Below are 22,013 nucleotides of genomic sequence, written 5' to 3' on the forward strand. Positions count from 1 at the left end.
AAGTAAGCTCACCGTTTATACAGTAAAGTTTAACCCTGTATAATCGGTTAACCCCAAGTTAGGCTAACCCTGGAACGCGTAATTGGCCCTGTGTCGTAGAAATTAACGGGTATTGTCCTAAACAATCATTTAAACCCAGTTTATGGAAGTACAACAGCTATGACCCCGCCAAGTTCGGGAGCAATACAAGCACAAACTATATGCTTATATAGTTTGTGCTTGTATTGCTCCGCGGTCAAGCTAGCGGTTTCATCCAGAAATGCGTACTGTATGTCCCTCTATAATAAGTTACCGGACATGTTTAAGGAATGTAATTTTAATAAATTTAAGAACTTAGTTAAACAATGGCTCATACAAAAATGTTATTACAGTATAAACGATTTTCTAAGTTACATGACAAATTTAATTTAATTTATCTTTGTTGTTTATAGAATTTTAAAACGATATTATATAATGTGATTGAGTGTGTCATCCTGAAATATTTGTATGCCTGAAAAGCTAGAGTTTGGTGAGACTACTAGAGTAGCAATTTTAGCTAAATATGTAACCCATTCTCCACATGCATTAATTAATTATTTCATTTATTTATTTATTTTGTTTTTATTAAGGAATTAACTAAAATATCTCAAACTATTTTTGTAGTATGTCAATATAAAGATACTGTGGTATATAAATGGTAGATTATTAAATGATGCCAATACAAGTATAGGCAAACTTTCTTCACTTATATAACAAACAATATCCATGCGTGTATGTCCTAAGACGGAACGTGTTACCAATTTGTCATTCTAAATACGAGAATAACATGATGGATATCGCTTGACCTAAAAAAAGTTGACAATAGACCTTGCAAAATATAAGTGTAGTCGATCTCCAGGACTTTATTTCTATTGCTTTCCAAGTATATAATTGAACCGGCATAAATCTGTACTCAAGCTCCGTAACAATTTTTCATGAAAGGCAACCCCTCTATGGTAAACCTAAAAGCGATCGGTACAATAAAACCAAGCTTTTATAAATTTTCTAAGGCTTTGGCTGCATTGTACTTTGTCATTCTCTTTCCTAGTCTATATTATAAAAATCTCTCTGATAAAGTTGAGCATGAAATCATAATGGCAGCTAAAGCTTTTAGCGAACTGAACAATAGCCGATAATGTATTGGTAAATATCTTGCTAGTCTACCTTAAAGTCTTAAACTTATTGAAGATTTTTTTGAACCGATGTTGAATGTTATAATAAATATCAATAATATGACTCTTAAGGGTCTATTTAGGTATTGTGTCGAAACTGTCTCACGATGATTTAACTGCCCTGTATGCGTCAAATTAGTATCTAAACACGTTAATTTGAGTGTCGTGTTATACATATAAAGGATACAAGGCGTCAAACATTCGCTGCTGAGTGTTGTTTGAAAATGTCATTAACTTTGAAAGATACGATGTTATTGTTGGAGTTGTTGATGTGTCATATTCATATACGATATATAGTATTAGAAGTTAAATGGTCTGTTTAAGCTAATTTTATTTTTGAGTATAATTACAGTGAGACGCCTCATTGTTCTCGTATGTTTCTTTTATCCTAATGAATGTTTTAATTATACGGAATTTGGACTCTTAGAGACTCTATACATGTCTAAGAATAATATGATAAAAATCATTTAGTTCTGACATTTAGAGATATTTACACCACTAACTAATTTTAGATCTGTTTATGTTTTTTATTATTATTATTTTAGGTTTTTTTTTGTAATTCAACATTTAGAGACTGTATACATCTCTAAGTAAAAATAATATTTTGCTTACTTTTTCTTTAAACAACTGTAGTTGCATTAATATTTCCAATGAATTGTATTTTATAATTGTTGTTGTGCTTGTTTTTGCTTGTATGTAAATTCCATGTTCTCTTCCATTCCTATTTGCTGAACAAATGTTGAAGTTGAAAAAGTTGAATGGAAATCTACGAACCATTTTTACAAATATTTGAAATTGTATTTCCTACACGAATTATAATTTCAATTTAAAAAAAAAGCGAAATTTTAATTGACTTATTTAAAAAAAATATACATATAAGTTGGTACGTATTTAATATAAAGGAAAAAAAGCTACTTACATTCACATTGAAACGCCCGAAACAGTGAAATTAATGAAACACCAATTAAATTTAAGAGTTAAAAAAAAGTGAATTAATAAATTGTGACCGTAGTCAGCGAAACGTCCCACTTGTCATGTTATTTGTGTAAAGATACAAGCAAATCTCGTCCTTATGGCCAGCGACAAAGCGGGACGTTTTGCCAGCCGCGGTCACCATTAATGTTACAGCTACAGTCGGCTTTGTATTATTATACCTATTTAGCATTCAGCATTCAGAGGCCAAGCTCCTGCATAAACAACAGGTCCTGCTTAGCCCCCGAGAGAGTAACATTGTGTGTAAATGTTTTTCATCACACTTGCTAAGAAAAAACTAAATTTTAAGCGAAGTAATTCTTAAATACGGTGACATACCAAATATTCGTCCACCATTTCGTAATTTCTTGACAAGTTAGGCATGGAAGATACAACCTATTCGGCATACAGCCTAAATTGAATATGATGTAAAAGTATTTTAAACGGCTGTTAAATTATACAAATTAAATAATTTTAAACATAAACAAAAACATTAAATTATAAACGTCAGTATTTTAAAAGTAAAACTCATTTATGTTACTTGGTTTGTATAAATAACTGACATAATTAAAAAAAACTAGTTACAGCTTTTTTCACAATCCATAACTCCTGCGGGAACAAAATAGGCCTTTGTCCTTCAGTACACCTGTATGAAATAAGATCTTTTTCGAGCAAGTGAGATGAAAAAAATATAATTTGTCACCAATAGAATCGATTATATGGCTTTTGTTGATTTAACCGAGAATCGTAAAAAAATCGTTTCTAATTTGTCACAATTCTATAATTTCTTTTTGACATGTGTCAGCCTACCCTTCGAGTCCGAAAAAGAGTAAAGTACGTTAGATGCTATAGTTGCTTTTTATTCGTTTCGGTTCCTGCGCCTCCGTTTTGACTTCCTTCTTGCAGTTACGTTATTAGCGATTCCCGGATTTTCGAAATTTGGGATACCCAGATGAGAGTTGCTTACCCAATTAAATTCATGCCTGTTATTATGTATTTGTAAAAAAAATTAAGTACGATTCCCACCGACCGGGCTGGGCCGGGTCGGCTGACACGGACGCTGCAGCACCTCGCAGTATACGACCGCATCCGGCCCAGCGTTCAAACCCAGAGCGACCTCCTTCAATGTCGTAGTCAGTTTTATATCGAATTAACTACTTAATAGTAACTCTAAGCTGTAGACTCCGCGACAAGCTTCACAAGCTTAGATAAAATAACAAATACTTACTTTTTTGAGTCAATATATAGCCAGTAGTAGTCAATATAAAAACACAACAGCAAACACAGCAAACTTACAATGGTCTTAAGAGCCATAGAGGGTCTATGTCTACTGTCAACACAGATTAACACTTATACTCTGTATCTTTAGGTATTTCAATTAAAGTAAACAAACAATTTGTACATTTTCAGGTAATTATAACATTTATTGGTTAACTAACCAAACACAAAACCACCGAGCCAAATATATTCAAATATGGGATCTGCCTACTGTGCCGACGCACTAAATTCCTTTGGCAATTAGTAAAATACGCTTGGTCGCGCTCTACAACTCGGCATATTCGGTGATAATCGTACATTAGAACGTTATATTATACTAACACAATCGTAATTATTTTAGGTAGTACATAGATAGTTGTACAGTCAGCCAAGAATGCCAAATTAACGGCCATATTAAATTACAACTCAATCAAATTATTGCAAACATTTTTATTTAGTTATTCATAGTTTAATATCAATCAAATATTTTTATTTTATTTAACTAATACTAATTTTGTACTTGATATGATTTCTCACTTTGTGTAAAAAATGTAGTTTTTTCCCCAAAGCTAAAACTGAACTACGTAGGGTGTTCAATAAGTTTTGTCGTGTGATCATATAAATTTATATTTTTTCAAAATAAGCTCCACTACAATTAATACATTTATTCATACGCACAAACCACTCATTAATCCAACCCTCCCACTTTTCTTTATCAATTAATTCTAATTCTTCCTCAAACGCACCAACCAACTGCTCGTCCGTAGAAAACTTGCGCCCTTTCATGCGGTTTTTCACAAACGGAAATAACCCGAAGTCGCATGGTGCAAGGTCAGGACTGTAGGAAGGGTGTTCCAGTACTTTAATGCCAGATGCTCTCAGAAATCGCGAAGTAGCGCCAGCTCTATGGGCTGGTGCATTGTCGTGATGTAGGAACCACGATCCTAGTCCCGAGTTCGGTCGTAGATTTCTCAGTTCTTCGAACAATTGAGGCAGGCAAATGTCAGTATACCATTCACTTGTAACGGTCTTCTGTCCACTAAGCATCACTGATTTTACTAATCCTTGTTTGTTAAAAAAAACGGTCATCATTATTTTTTTCACCGATTTCGATTTCCGCACTTGTGTTGGTTGCTCTTCGTCTTCGAAGACCCATATTTTGCTTTGTGATTTAGTTGGCACGTCGTAATAATAAATCCAGGTCTCGTCACCCGTGATAATTGAACTGACACTCTTGGATTGGCCATTGTCAAATTTTTTCACCATAGATTGCGCCCATTGGACGCGTTGTTGTTTTTGGTGCTCACTTAAGGTGTGGGGTACCCACAACGTACAAAGTTTTTTTACATTTAAATGTTTCTTCACAATGTTGTGCAAAGAGGATATAGGAATATTTAAGAGTTCTTCTAACTGACGATATGTGATTCGGCGATCTTCTCTTATAGCTTTTTCCACACGAGTTATGTTTTCCGGCACTTGTACTTCCGCGGGTCTTCCCGGTCGCGGGTCGTCGTCTAGTTCAAATTCCCCACGTTTGAACTGTAAATACCATCGTTCCACAGTCCTTACAGAAGGTACTTCCTGACCAAGAACAGAACACATCTCGTCAAAACATTCTTGTTTGGATAAACCGCGTTTGAAGTTATAGTAGATAATAACACGAACGTCTCGTTTATTCAACGACGTCATCTCAATTTTTTAAATGTTTTCCTTAAACTAAAATATTAATTGTAGGAAGTGAAAACAAACGTGTTAACGCTTGTAATTGAGAACACTTAATAATGGACACAAAAACTGTCGCTGTACGCTTATCGTTTGCAGACACGTCAAGACTTGTTGAACACCCTACGTACTTAAGCACTTTTTATAAACTCACCAAATCTAAATATAATGTTGCTTACCTCAGGGAAAGCGAGATCGTAAAATATTTAAGAACCGATAAAAGAACGAGTGTATTTTTTGGCACGATTTCCTGTAACAAACAGGTAGTACATATTTGTTTGATTCGGACAAAAATTATGTTTATACATGCGCCTCGTAATTCTTTAAATGATTGCTACGAAATCGTATCCAGTCTTGTTAAAAATATTAACATGATGATAAATACCGATAAAATGTTTATGGTAGTATTTAATTGTAATTTCACTTTTTAGTACTTATTGATAAAGTACTAAAAAGTGTCTTTTTAAAGTGCAAGAATGCTATGCTTTAACTTCCTAGAGATAAGACGTAATTTCAACTTAATGTCTGTTGCATCTTTAAATATATTAAGAGAGTCGGACTGCTTGGACTTGGTGCCGAAGACGACTGCCTTATATGTTCCCGACAACTACTTACGTGGTCGTAGCCATCGTCTCCTAGCGAATTAAACCTCTCACACAATGAATGAATGAATTAATTAATGTTAATTTGAATCAAACAAGCATGTATATCCACACAGGTGTTACATTTTTGTTTTTTGAACGATCCTTGTTTTTGTCATGACTGGCGTACAAATATTGTTTTTAAACTAACTAAATAGAGTATGTCCAAGATATAAACCCACACTTCACACTACGATTAAAGTTTACAATTTCATGCAATTCATGCATGAATTCATGCAATCATATACATAGTTAATTTTTTATTAGATTTAGTACAGTAATACAATTAATAAATAAGTAATATAAATGGCGGACATATATTATTTCACAATCACATTCCATTAGCTGTTGTAATCGATAGTTACTTGGTCTAAGAATATTGGAAAGTCTATATTTATGAAGACTAGATATTTGACGTATTCGATGACTTTACGTTAGGTTAGGTTTAAAAACTGTGACCACCGTGCAGATAAGCGGCTGTTAGTTGGAAATGTGCACCATTAGTTACCCAATAGGAGAGCGTCATCGACATGGCCAAATTAATGGGTGTAATTAGTAATGAGCATCGTTAATAACTGCAACGAGCAATAGGAGAGCGGCATCTTAAACCAAAACCCCGCCCCCTTGTTAACAACAACCAAGACCTGGGGTCGACGGAGTAGCTGCTAAAATGACATCAATCAAAAGCAGGGCAGTATGACCACTGAAGGCTGAGCCTGAGACTCTTTGTCGGGTTTCCTCAGTAAATCGGCCCTTAAATGAACTCTGTTTTTTTTGTGAGGACATCTTAATGTATTGAAGTGATTTGTTTAGGTAATGTTCTTTATTGTTATTATATCATAATGGTTTTTATACATAAGGAAAAAGATGAAGCCAATTTTTTTTCTTATAATATGTTTGTGAAGTACCATCAGATTTTTTTTTACACAAATACCAAAAATTTCCAGGTCTAACGTCCTATCAAAAATCACCAATAATATATGTCGGCCATTGTATACGATGGGTATTATTCAATGGCTCAAAAATATATACTTACATTTCGTATAAAATGACGCACATACGTAAATACTTCATAATGATCTCGAATAAAATCTAGTACTTTAATAAGACATTGAATAACATCACACAAATGTTTCTATGGCTCCTCTACACGATGTTCCAGCGCTGGACCAGCGAGATGGCTATGCAATGGTTGAGAGCACGCATTCTGGAATGGGTCACGTGTAGATACGTACGCACCATCGCTGGCTCATTACCTTTGATGCAATCGAAGAACCGACACCTTGGCCATCCCATCACCATCCCGCCGCATCATAAGCCATCGGACACCACTGCCCTCTCTACACACTGGCCCGTCTTAGTGGGTCAGTATAATAGGCCATCGTATAGAGGAGCCATTAGAGCATTGATTCTAATTCATTCTTATTACGTAGGTCTCTCGATAAGTTTTGCAATAGACAAATATAAAACAATGAGGTGGCCTATCACATATAATTTTTAAAACTATATTTCCATAGACAATGTTTGGGCGGAAAACATTTACTTTATTTTTAAATTGACTTATTGAATAATAGATTTAAACTTTGAAAATTTACGCATATTTTATACAACATTTTCATTTCATACAGTTATGATTTTTTTAGTAAGTGAATTTAAAATCAAAGTAAATGTTTTCCTGACAATCATCGTCTATTGAAATATAGTTTTAAAAAGTATATGTGATAGGCCACCTGTTTGTTTCATATTTGTCTATTGCAAAACTTATCTAGTGACCTATGTATATAGGGAGCGTGCATGAACTGTAGGAGGCAGCACAGGATCCGTCAGATTTTTGGCGCGAGGCGTAAATGTGATGTTTATTGTTCCGATGTAGCCCACAAGATGGCAGAACCTACTATGGACAAGAAAACACGTGACGTGTAAATATACATGTTTATGGTTCCGATTCAAGCCACAAGATGGCAGACCCTCCAACGCGCGCGGTCCCTATACCTCGCGCCTCGCGCTTCCAATCATGATCCCGATGACAGTTCATTATTATATGCAGCAACTGTCACATAAAATGTTTGTAGACATTTTTTGGAAGTGTAGTGCATAAATTTATTTTGGATTGTAACATGTATGTAATAAAATATGGTAAAAACATATTTCTTCAAATTATTTTTTAAATGAAGCCTATCGAAAAGCGATTTGGAGGAACTGTCATAGGGATCACCATTTGAAGCGTGAAGTATACTCAGACTTAATTGCACTGAGTATGACGAGTATCCATTAAAAATATATTTACCAAATACAAAGACAATAAATAAAATAAATGGTTGATAACCGACGGTCATATCGTTCAACGATCTCTTGCAGATAACCTTTGGGTAATTAGAATATAATAAATTTGTTTGCAAACATATTACAAACAATCTAATAGATACACAACAGGGGAAAAAATATTCCAAAAGATAAAATATTTTTTTTTTAAATGTAAAATTACAAGTTCAATAATTTTCTAGTTTTTAATTCATGGTTTTTCTTACAGTACAACCAGTTCTTCTCAAGATGACGACGCGGACTGGCCGAGAAGCAGTTTATTCGAAGAGTACTTCAGTCAAAATGGCACAAACACTACACTGGGTTAGTACTTTAGTATTTGCTTAAAATAACTAACTTTATGAGGATGCTATATTTATTTAACCTTTAACATGAAAGTCATAAATTTTACAACAATGCCAAGATTGTGTTAATGCGTTTTAATATCGCTTCTCTTGTTCCTTGCATGACAGAGCAAATTTATGACGTCACCTAAGCTGCATACTTCTTTAAGGCACGTTTTTAACCGGTTAACTAATTAATCGTATTGCGGTAGCTAAAAAAAATACAAATAGGTACTAAAATTAATAGTTTGGCAACTAAAACGGAACCTTAAAATATTTCAATATGAACAGTATTTTCATTCCGTTACAGCTTTTGTTTATTTTAAGGCAAGTACCAATTATTTATTTGGCGACTGAATTATTATATTGGAGACTATTTGTGAAGCACATTTGAAATAGAAAACGCCTTTCTATTAATTTAAAAATAAAGTTCTTTAAAAAAATATTTAGATAGCAAATTAAGGTAAATGCACACTTAAAATTTGTGTATCGACGTCATTTAAATATAAAAAAGGATCCTTAAAAAGTTATTGTGGTCGTATAAACATGGAACCTACGGGTAGAAAACTTAAGCTGTTTGATTATGTCGTCGTTAAGATAATGTTTGTGGAATAATTGCGGAACGTTAGTGTGTACATAAAAACATCACATTTATAATTGTATAAGTTTGTTAGGCTACTATAGTGCGCCGCAATAGTGTCAAATGCGTGAGATAGACTAGGTAAAGTCGAGTTCATAAATATCGATGCATAAGTATGCATACACGATATCCTTAATATTAACACGACTGATTTCGTCTTTTTCTTACTGTATTAATTCAAAGAGGGAGGAATAGACTAGTATGTCATGCGCAAGATACTGTCTATTCAAGCTTACAAGGACACTTCTTAATTTTTTTATTTATTTTTTGTAGGTGTAGGAATAAAAAAAATCCGCACCAATCATTTCTTGTTAAGTCTACAAAAAGCCTTAATAATATTTTTCGTATGTTATAAATGTAAACAGCTATGTAAAGTAGAACTTTTTCAATAATTGTATTAAAAATCGATTTACCTACTTAATAAATACATATAAATGAATGAATGTTTCTTTATTCAGGCAATAGACCCATTACATAATTTTAAAATACAAATTAAAAAAAGATACAGAAATACAGTAAAAATAAAAATACATAAAAATAAAATAAATAAACACTAAAAACTACTTACAGTTCGGTTGCTGATGCGCGGACAACCAATGCAGAAAGAACACATTTTGGTAAATGTTCTCATTTACTGTCATAATTAGCCTATTATTAGAAATGCATAACCCTGGTCCAGAACGACGCTATTCGGTTGCTAATAATGGCAAAGAAGTCAGGTACCCTGGCTTCAACAAACATCGCTGACGTACTGCAAAACCGTGGTTGTTTGGTGAGAATTCCCAAAGGGTCATTGTACTGTACTCTAAGGATGTTGTAGGCTTTTCGTGTATATTTTGCCCATAGTTGGCAAGTATAAAAACTTTGGCAATATGCCCGAAATAGCACAAGCTTAACTTCCTTAGAGCACTTAGCGAACCTGCGCGCCAGCATATTGCTACGTATTGCCAGGGCCCTTCGTTCACGCTCCATGCATGTCTAGGTCGTCCTGCATGTTATCGAAGTATAACATATGACACGTAGTATATCATAAAAACCTTATGATTATTTTAACTATATTACACCCAATTAACGAATTACCTACCTTCCTAAAATAAATTCTTATCATAACAACAAGTAAGTACCTTGTCTAAATAAACTATGGCGGAAATACTTAATTTTGAAAAGTTTAATGGTCGTTATGCCTGAAAATAACCTAATGAACGAATTATCTGAATTTAATGACATTTTGTATACTCGCTTCGCTTTCTCGGTACTTACACTCGTATTTAAGTCCCAGTTAATTCTTACATGCTCTTCCCGGCCTCACTCACGATCACACCTAACGATCACGGTAGTCGATAACCTAACCTAAACCAGGTCTTAAATTTTTAAAATTTCATATTACTCAGAAATATGAATATTTTAAATTTAGAGTACCTTGAAATATTTATGTGTGACTAAGAGTGCAGCGAGGAGAAACATTTTCGATTTTATTTAAACTCGAATTAGTACCTATACCCGAACCAAGTGCCAAAACTGTGAAAATAGCTGTAAATAACCATTTAGTTTTAGGTACGAGTAGATAAGATGGTGATTAAAAATTTGTTGTTTCTTTCATTAGGTAGGTACATATATTCGTTTGATGTTAGGTATATCAGTTATATAGGTATAATGGATAACAATTCATAACAAACGCGATGGTCGACTTGGCTAGAAACGATTATGAACGATGCATGGCGGTTGCTATTAGCCGATAGCTGTGCCATGAAACTACCCGTGGTTTACGCGCAAATAATGATGTTTGCGTTGTTACCCGTTTTCATAAACAAACGATGTATTATTACAAAAATTTCAAGCAATATTCATTAAATTTAGCTGCTTCAGCAATTAAAATACTACCTGCAACAATGTGCTCAATACGATTACTTAGGTGTGCACAACTATATTACAACAAATATTAAAAATCATACGCTTTACAATAATAGGTGCCAATTTATTATGTAGTCGCCAAGCTATCATTTCAAGCTCCCTATTAATTTTTTGTGACTTGAATTTGCTGCCATTTTTTTAATAATATGATACTTATATTTGGAGCTAATATATATTTTTAGGCTCTAAAATCGTACCTTGTATCGTGTATTAATATACACGACCAAAATATTTTAATATTATATGCCCAATGAAAGTTCCTGGTTAATATTTTAGTTGCCCGAATAATACGAGTAATAAGCCCATGTTTAATATTGCAGTATTGTTCTATTTGGTCGTTAGATTACGATACTAACGGCCGATTCGAACTTCAGAAGTGGCGTTTTTGTTTGTCTGACATATCCGATCCAATATCGTATTTAGACCTGATATTTGACGTATCTTAAAGTTTGAATTGGGCCGATTGTCTTGAGTTATTAGTTAGTGCATAATTTGAGTCTCAAAAAAGTTCGAATTTATTGCAGCTTTCAGACTAATAAATCCGCGGGTATATTTCTCTCATAAACCTCGGCAGTTTAGTTGCTTCGCAAGGACTTCCTTTTGTGGCATTTCTGCATGTAATGAAGTACTTCATTTCCGGAAAGTTTGACAATGGTATAACCTCTATGAGCTTAACCTGTATGAGAATAGTTCGCCTTTGCTCGGTTAATTTCAGTAAAAAAAAAAAGAAAAAAGTAACAGAATTATATAACTGAGTTACCAATAAAACTAAATATATCTAGTTCATAAAATAAATATTTAAAAACTATCCCCCTGCGGCATGGTGCCGTTAGATGCTGGCAGCATTTCCTCGTTGTATCGCAATACTTATTCTTGGTGTGAGGAAGCTGCCAGCTCTACGATCACTGGTGGCGTCTGCTATTATTTTAGCTAATTCTTTTCTTTAAATAGTGTAGTCGCGTTCGGACCCCACGGGCCAAGGGTCTCGACGCCAAAAGGTACAAAATTGGATTCGGGGCCGAGACCCGTAGTCTTTAATATTGAAATGTCTTTTTCAGTTAATTTGAGAACTCAAACTTAAGTGTTGAGTAATAGGAGTAGTTTGGATATCCTTCAATTAATGATTCATTTGTTTTTCGTTACCCTGGTCATTTGTTTTTAGGTTAAATAGATAAAGTCATGTGTCGACTTTTAATTTGTCCAGCGGCGTCTGCATGGCCGCCTTTTTGTCGTCTGTCACCATATCTGTCACGTTCTAACAGAGTAAGTAAACTCTAAAACAACGCATGACGTGACACGTGATAAAGAGACGGCTATGCTAACACCGTCGCAATGGACATTTTTTTCCCAAATACGGGCAAACAGGTCTACTTATAGTCTAATATGTCTATGTATAATTGTATATATTGATGTATTTAAGTGAATTTACGCTCAGGCTAAGGTTTATTTTTATGGTATAGACTTGTATTTTATTTTTAATATCAAACTAATTTACTTCCATTAACGATGTAGGGATCAGTGGCGAGCAGTAGTGTTGGAGGCCAAGACACACTTTGGGTCGCTGCGCCAGAGGAGTAAGTTAGTAAGTAAGTAACTATGTAGGTAATCACGCACTTTTGAAGTAAAACGTGGTCCTATCGTTTATATCATTGAGGTATAAATTAAGTAGAGTCGGCATCTCTATCAAAATGGTTCCGCACCTCAATGAAGTGCCGGCTTCATTGCGATTAGTACGTCTCCGACTACTGGCGAAATGCCACGCATGTAACAAAAATTAAAAATAATAAATAATTAAAAATGCCTTTGTGCCACGTGTGTGTTATGAAAATGTATTCTAATAATATCAAGAAACATAATAAAAGCTATATAATAACAATACACTGCGAAAAAACTATTGTTTTAAGCTCATTTTGATAATTTCGAAACGTCCTAAGTGTTTAGGTACTAATGATTACCTACCTCATTGTTTGCTAAATATATACACAATAATGATATATTACTCTTTATATCGTAATGGTTTGTAGTGTTTTTTTTTTTACATTTATTGAGTGTATTACGCTGTAAGCGCGATTTGAATAAAATTGCTACGAGTACGAGAGTCAAATAGAAAGAGTTTTATAACTATTTTTATACATTTTAATGTCGTCAGTGTCACATATGTAAAAAAAATCAATACACTTGTAAGAAAATAAATACATTTTATCAAGATTCTTTTATACAGTGCGTATTTAGGCAGAAAATGAACAGTTGTCATAACAGTTTCGCCTCTGGCTTATTCGCTTATTCTTTAACTTGTGACCAGAGATCGGACAAATTTGCGTCATTGCTCGCAATAATGTGGACATGACTCCAAAATTAATCAAATATGTAATCATTTAATTAATTTCTTACTTGACTTAAATTTTAATTCCTAGTCAATAAATACAAGTTTGTTAAAGTATATATAATTATATTTTCTGTTCTTTGTTTAGTTTATCCCGATTTTGAGGTTATCGCCCACAACTTAGAACAGAAAATAAACTCTGAATTATACTGGAATAATAATATTCCTATAAAACTACTTAAGTTTGCCCCATTAACATCAGTGGAGTGCGAGCGGAGTTTCTCAGCACTTAAGTATATTTTTGATGTAAAAAGAAATAGACTGACTTGACTGCAGAAAATTTGGAAAAAATACTGATCATTTTCTTAATAAATCTATACTTTAACAAACTTTTGTATTTATTGACTAGGAATTAAAATTTAAGTCAAGTAAGAAATTAATTAAATGTTACATATTTGATTAATTTTGGAGTCATGTCCACATTATTGCGAGCAATGACGCAAATTTGTCCGATCTCTGCTTGTGACAGACGTCAAACGCCGAAAATGGAAGACACAATTTGTTCCCGATAGCGTGTCTAGTACGTAGTACATTTATGTCAGTGGTTTATGTACTTATCTTAAATTTTGTCGCAATATTTGGTAGCAGTTTACCTAACATTCTCCTCCTCACTTCGCTCGTCGTTGCAACGTCGTTTAAAGGGCTTACCCCTTTGTCGAAAACCTCGCCCAATGGGTATTGTTTGGACTGGCGGTCATCTGATTTGCACGTTACATACAAATAGCCATACATTTGACAAGGTGTCTCCAGTTGTTAAATCCTCCAAGCTGTCCAATGATTAGACGATAATGTATTAAATGCATGAATGAATGAAATGCGTTTCTTTGCTTATCATTAAGTACAGATAAGATTGTATTAAAAAATATTAAGCCAATCAAATTATTTGGCGGGTAAAATGTAGGTATTTAAATGGTGTATAACTTAACAATAATTCTACAAATTCAACCCTTGTCACAATATTCAACAAAGTGAAACGTTATCAATATCATAATGAAAATTTGCCAAAGTAAATCATCTGCGAAAAGTTGGTTGACAAGTAAAATTTGAACAATAAAACATCTGAGAAAAGGCAGATTAATAATACCCTGTTAACTATGAAGTAGGTAGGTACTGCCCATATAAAATAGTATGTAACTCTCATTTCTTTCATGCACAGAAAATATATTGCGTACTGTATAATTACAAAAAAAAAATACTATAAAATTAAAAATGTGAATGTATGTTTGTTTGGATAATTGTTCCTCCATCCCGTTGGCGACAGCTAAGAAAACTGAAGTCAATGAAATTTTGACACTCACATAGGTTACCTGGAAAAGGATATAGGACGCTTTTAATCCCGGAATTCATCATCGAAAGAGGTACACCCAAGTGGGAAAATAGTGCGACTAGTAATACTAAGGGAAAGAGGGTGGGCGAAGCTTAACGAATTCTACGCCGCAGATGTCGGGAGCAGAGAGCAAAATATGAAAGTCATATATTACCTTGTTAATAAAATCTGTAATGGCTCCGATTACATTAATTTCATATAAAACTGTTCACCTTTTGGCATTAACAAAACAATATAAAGGGTAATCACGGTTTATATCCCGGTCGATTTAAGTCTACCTTTTGGAATTTTTTAAAACCCGCGGTTTTTTTTTACATAACGAAATTTGTGAGAAAGTTTAATGAAAATAGTGTCATCAAAATAAAAAAATCTGTTGCCAATTCTGATAAAAAGTACGTATATACCATTGATAGAGATGCAGTTACTGTCATGAATGATGGTAATGATGGATGATTGGTAGTGATACTACCTAGAGTGATAACGTCCTGTACAAATAATCCGGTGCATGTAATTTCTATATAGTACGAGTACCTATTGTATGTCGTGAATACATATTAGTACAATGTTAATTATAAGATGTATACTGTTTTGAAAAAGGCCAACCGAGAAACTCGGTGAAGCGCAGATACCAATCTTCTCTGGTCAGAGCTATAGGGTTAAAACGGTGGTAGATTTCTTTTTGACGTCGTTCATAAGCGCATTTTAATACCCCTATGAAGACGCTGCGCAGCCGTACATGAAAAGAGGCTAGATATATTGCTCTGTAATTCTTTATTATGTTTAGTATATTAAGCGAATCGATTCAATTGTTTAGCGATTCGATTTAATTAATGAAGTGTCCCTAAGTCGAAAAATGATTTTAACTTTATCTTTATCGTTTCAGAAACGTTGTACGATGTTCCGACGGGCATGATCGTGCTCCTGTCGTTCCTGTACGGCTCGATATCGGTGCTCGCCGTCGTAGGAAACTTCCTAGTGATGTGGGTGGTCGCCACCTCGAGACGGATGCAGAGTGTCACGAACTGCTACATAGCGAACTTGGCGCTTGCTGACATCGTTATTGGACTCTTTGCTGTACCGTTTCAGGTGCGTCAGTAAATTTTGTGCATGATTGAATTTACTCTAAATATGGTACGGCAGATAATCAGAGTAGCCTCAATATGAAAGCTGCTAGAAATCTCAAATTATTGTTGTTATTATTCAAAAACAAAATTAAGGACTTCAATAAATATCATTCAGATCAACCCTTTGAACGCTACGCGTATCGTGTGCGGCGCGTTATCGTGAATCTTGTCGGCTTGCACGAAGATTGATATTATGTAGGTCAGGTTAGGTTAGAACCGCAACCCGACCATCACGAAAACGAATTGTTGCCAGAAGTTTTAAATTTAATACATTAAATTGTTTCCTCTTCATTTTTTTAGTACTTCTGATTGATATTTAGGAAATGTATACATTTCCTAGGAAATGTGTGTAATGTATTTATTTCACACTTTTCCGGACGATTTTAGAAATTTTATATGTCGTCGGCATTGACATATATATCTAAGCACGGGCCTTACGGACAATAAGAATGGGGCCAGTACAGCGGTGTCACGCACACGAATTCGAGCCAATTGTGCAGTCTAAGGGCTTCTCTACATGATGTGACACCACAGAACTAGCGCCATTCTTAGTGCCACTTGAAAATCATGTTTAGCGGGTGCCCACATTTGTGCAACGCAATTACTGCAATACGATTCTCTTTTACTAACTACCATCTGGCAAAGTATCAAATGGCAGGCGATGACGGATAAAAATTTTTTTTACTTGTTCATGTGGCTAGCTGGCGGTCTCTCAACCGCGATACAACCGGCTAACGATATTTTTTATTCACAATAGCATCTAAACTACCACCTGACAAAGTTTTGATCGACTCGCCCGCGGTCTAGTACTGAGGTTTCGACCCTTTTTATATTTGTAACTCATTGTTTAGGGATAGAATACCTGGTGAAACAATATAAAGACACAAGGGTAGATTTTATAAATTGAGATCAAATTTTGAAACTTCGAATGACGCACGAATAAATGAGCGAAGTAGTTAAAGGAGGAGGGAAGTTTATTGAATTTGACTTGTCCTTCGCCTTGAAAGGTATGGCCAATTTTCTGGGATACAATTTTAACCCGCTTTTCCTTATTGGATTTGGGCGGTTGAGATTTCGGGCACGTGTAAATGTGGCGTAAGGGAATGCCTCCGGCAAAACGCCGCATAGCACAATGGAACACTTTCTGGCTTAGTAGGCACGTCAGAGACCTTAGACAGTTAAGTAGGTACCTAAATCACTTGTTTTCATTAAGCAGTGTATATATACTGTAACTGTATTTAAATAGGCAGTACCTGGGCGACCGAGCTTTGCTCGGTTATAACTATTTATTGTAATATGGTGGTCTGTAGGTGATAATCTTAACTACGTTTTTTTACTAAATTAAACTTGTCTAAAACAATAAAAATTAAAAAATTATATATAAACTTGAACATATAAAAAATAAAAAACAAAAGTTAGTCACCGGGCGAGATTCGAACCCGTAACACTCGTTTAGCAGTCCGCGTCTTGACCCGCTGGACCAGACGGACAGTGGCGGGCAACACGAAATTAACGACCATATTCTACGTCGAAAGAAAAACGCATGAAAACTCGAAAACACGCGTTTTCCCAAACATAAAACTAATCTAGATAGATTGTATACCCCCAAAAACCCCCATATACCAAATTTCAGCGAAATCGTTAGAGCCGTTTCCGAGATCACAGAAATATATATATATATATATATATGTATACAAGAATTGCTCGTTTAAAGGTATAAGATAATATATATATATATATATATATATATATATATATATATATATATATATATATATATATATTAACTAGGCATATAGTTAAGTAGGCACTAATATTAGGAACGTAAGTCTACTAACAAGTTGTATGAGTCCATAGTTACTTGAAAATGAATATTATCATTAATTCAGTAATAAAATGAAGATAATCCAGTCATTAGAAAATACTTAGGGCGTCAGCTAGCTGGCGCGGCTGCACGGAGCGGGTGGGAAGTTAACAACAGTTTGAGCAACGCTAACTGGTGCGGACTGTGGACGCGTGCGACGGATTTAACGTACAATTGGAACCCGCGTAGGTGCGTCCGCTCAGTGCAATGGCACTAGCTATCGGACGCCCATAGAAATGCATTATAATAAAATACGTGTAAGAAAACTGTGTGTTTTTCTGATGTGGATACAGTTTAATTCGGATGGCGACTGCGACAGCGTTGTTGTTGCAGCTTTATTGCAGGGCTGACGCGGACGATGTCACTGCCAATTTCTTTGATAAAATAAGTTTATTTAATCGTATGGCATATATTTTTTTTTTAACAAAATACAGACAGCTATACTTAAATATAGATGATCAGATCTTCAGGAGGTCCATTGGCATAGCTCGTTAAGGGACAATACTCGATAATGTGCTGGATTGTTTGGGCAGCCTCTCCACAAGTGCAGGCCGGGGATTCCACCCATCCGGTGTTTGTATTGAGCACAGCGGTCATGGCCAGTGCGGAGTCTGTTCAAGTTATACCAGTGCCGTCTTGGGAGATCAGACCCTTTAATAATGGTACCTGGAACGAGCCCAACTTTCCCGCCATCAATGAGTTCCACGACTGTGTCTTCTCACGCTTCAGATTGAAGCACCTGTCGAGAAGATCTCTGGAGATACTGTAGAAAGCATTCCTATATCTTAAACGACGGTTGGCTGGTTCCAGAAACTCCGCGTGAATAAGAAGGGCTGGGTTTTTTTGGAGCTTTGCTATTTTTCGCAACAGGCCTTCCTCTGAGTTTTAGAGGTTATTGTCCTGCTTCACAAGGCAAATGTCATCATAAAATGAAGCCCTGTTAGGTTTTTTCTTTATGTATTAATACTAATAGTTTACTTGTAAATTTAAGCTTTTTAGGACTTCAGGAAGTACCCTAAAAAATTTGATGATCATCGTGACGTAATCGTTTTTTTAGATATCAATATAATCTTAAGTATACAAGTTATGCGAGTGAAACTTTATATGTTTAATAAGTCCACTATTAATATTATATCCCGATAATTTTATCTGGTATAATCCAAACCCAAGTTATGAGGGTTCAAAAAACAACGAAATGCTTCGAGAAAAAGTCCGTACCCGTTCGCTTCGTTCGGCTCGTCTTAGCGGGGGCACGGTAGACTGTGAAATCGAATTATACAATGATTTATTTTTAATTTTCTGTTGTCGTCATAATATTTAATATCGTCTCTGTTTATATATATGAGATTCAACACGTCTATTATGGCTTATATCGTGGATATGTTAGTCTATTAACCAGTCCAGCATTAGAAAATTATACCTCTCTTTTTGCGTTGGAGGTTATTAATAAAAAATCAAAATGAATGACGTTGTGTATTGAAACAAAAGATGGTTGCCTTGCAGGCCTAAATCTTTCCTTCATAGAGACCTTCAATTTTGGATAGTCCTGTTACAGTCCTCTCGAGCTACTGCGCCCGAAACGAGGCTACTTTGAAGCCTACGAGTATTATAAGGAATTCAACGGCAATATTTCATTGCATGTTTGAGACAAGGAAATATGTAACATCGTCTTTGTCAACGCTCTAGTAGTAATAACGCTGAAACAATAAGGCTGCCTTTAGCAGGGTATAAAATATAATAATAATAAACTACACAAACTTATTATATTATACCTACATATAATTTTCAAAAAGGAGTGTACAGGTTTTTAAAGGGTCGGCAACGCACATGTAACACCTCTGGAGTTGCAGGCGTCCATAGACTACGGTGACGGCTCACCATCAGGTGAGCAGTATGCTTGCTTGCCACCGACGTGGTATTAAAAAAATACACCTTATAAAACAAAGTCCCCCGCCACGCCTATCTGTCTGTATGTCTGTATGTTCGTGATAAACTCAAAAAAAATTGAGGATCGTTTAGGTGTATAATTTGTTAAGGTTTTGTGACTTTTGCGTAACCCGGGAGAAGTGAGAAGCCGGGGCGGGTCGCTAGTCTATTAATAATACCTATTGCTAAAGCGAGAATCAGTGTTGCCACGACTTTCCAGGCACAATACAGGCGCGATACAGTTATCGCGGCTGTATTGATGCTGTATTGCGTCTGTATCGCGACTGTAGCGATACGTAGCGTGATAGTAGCGATGCCGAATTGTGTTTATTTGTGTGACCAATGACAGCATCGCGGCCTTTTTGCGACTGCATCGCTATTGCTGCAAAAAGTCGCCGTGTACTACGTCCCTAAGAGACAAAGAGATATGCTAATTATAAGTTTATAGATGTGGGTTTTTAGTGCGGGTCGTTGGATGTAAAGTAGGAACATAAACATTTCTGTTTTTCAAACAATCCACTGTAAGCTGCTGTCATTATTTCCGGAGCAAGATAATCGCATTCCTCCCATTCCGGACACTTTGTTTAATAGATGAGCAAAGCTGATCATGAAGTCAATGCAAATATATAAGGTGTTTAAAACTTCTAAAAGTTAAAAGACTCTATTGAAAGATTGAAGGTCTACAAAATATGAAGCTTTGAGTTTCTTTTATTTATTTTTTCGTTTATTTGGGGCATCAACAGCAACACAAACAAAAAATGCTAAACTTAAAAGTATAATACAGAAAGCCAATTAAAGATGTCCACATGAATAAGTTAAATACTATACTTGGTGGAAGTAAAGAACAAAAAAGCTTAAAACACTAAACACTAATGGTACTTACCATTAGCATCAAGAAGAAGCCGTCTACGTATCAAACACTCAATAAGAGTGCACTATTTTGTTTAAAAATAAAAACATTATTTTTTTTGAGTATGTTGTGATATTTATATCACATTATAGTGAACTATTTCGTTTAGGAATAAAAACACGTATTGTTTGAGTAAGTTGTGAAATTTATATTGCATTATTAGGAAGACCTGTTCCGATTATGTATCTGGCATATGGGCTCCACAGCTCTGATGACAGGCTATTACTCTTTTCATGAAATTTTCGATGACTTTTTGACAAAGATTTGGCAATCTCACTGATAATGCGTTGGGTCTCGGCTTTGACCTCAGGAATTGTTTCTGGTTTATTTGGATAAACCCGAGATTTTACAAAATCCCTAAGAAAAAAACCGCACAGCGTTCATTCGCATGATCTTGGTGGCCAGTTGACATCTGAATTTCGTGAGGTAATTCGTTAAGCTTTCACTCCGCCGTATAATATCTTACGAATCAGGTAAGTCATGAAGTTCAAGAGAGGTATAAGCATTGTGAATGTCATCTCGCTTTGTGTGGTAGGGCACAGCACAGCGGATGTCATTCCAAATCTAGAGCAGAGCCCAACTAGGGAAGTACCTCCACCTTACAGAAAACCGCAGCCAAATAACACTAGACCCTACTCATACTGACGTGTTCCTGCCGGTGAGTAAGGTTGCCATAGCTCGCTTACCATCAGGCGCGCCGTATGCTTGTTTGCCACCGACGTAGTATATAAAAAACATATATTTATATTGTTCCCTTATAAATACTAGTGAAAACGGGGTATTCAACTTTATGCAAATTCAACATTTTAATGTTCAACTTTCTGGGAATTAACATTTTGGGAATTCAACATTTTAGGAATTCAACTTTCTGTTCCTGAATTTTAGCGAGTTCCTGATATTTCGGCACAGTTCCACATGTCATCTTCAAAAAGTAACTTCCATGCTCCACACACACCATAGCGATCTACCCTCTTTCGGAGCCTCTGCTATCATAGTCCACATTCAGACTTCTAACTAGATCACGTTTATACAACACAGAATACGTTCAATTCACTATTTATTTGAAGAATAATTTCTTTTCTCTTCGTAAACTTTGTTAATAATGATTTCTAATTATTTATTTTGTCTCCAGTTCCAAGCTGCGCTGTTGCAGCGATGGCTGCTACCACACTTCATGTGCCCGTTCTGCCCGTTCGTGCAGGCACTGAACGTCAACGTTAGCGTGTTCACGCTCACAGCGATTGCCATTGATCGGCATCGCGCCATCATCACACCACTGAGGTAAACTAATCACTATCTTTATCAGTCTTGCCATGACCACGAATGCGTGAATGATAAGTTTTACGACCCCGGCCTAGTCGTCGTCGTGATTACATGCTTTATGTGCTGTGAGGCTGTGACTCATTACTAAATATTGCAGTTATCTGACACCGCATATTTCGTACACATTTTTAGAAAAAGTGAATAAAATAAATTTTCAAAGATAATGTTACATATATCT

At 35.3% G+C, this 22,013-nt stretch overlaps 1 protein-coding gene across 1 annotated transcript in view; it reads left to right on the forward strand.

Annotated features, from left to right (window-relative positions):
• The window catches only part of LOC133533605 (neuropeptide Y receptor type 2-like), an 89,131-nt gene that overhangs the window by 7,415 nt on the left and 59,703 nt on the right, over nt 1-22,013 (forward strand). Inside the window, exons 2-4 of the mRNA XM_061872610.1 lie at nt 8,313-8,407; nt 15,572-15,774; nt 21,645-21,793. Coding sequence (XP_061728594.1) covers nt 8,313-8,407; nt 15,572-15,774; nt 21,645-21,793 — 447 coding nt within the window. The remainder of the gene's footprint in view (nt 1-8,312; nt 8,408-15,571; nt 15,775-21,644; nt 21,794-22,013) is intronic.

Source organism: Cydia pomonella, unplaced genomic scaffold, assembly GCF_033807575.1.
Source record: "Cydia pomonella isolate Wapato2018A unplaced genomic scaffold, ilCydPomo1 PGA_scaffold_183, whole genome shotgun sequence".
Classification (NCBI taxonomy): domain Eukaryota; kingdom Metazoa; phylum Arthropoda; class Insecta; order Lepidoptera; family Tortricidae; genus Cydia; species Cydia pomonella.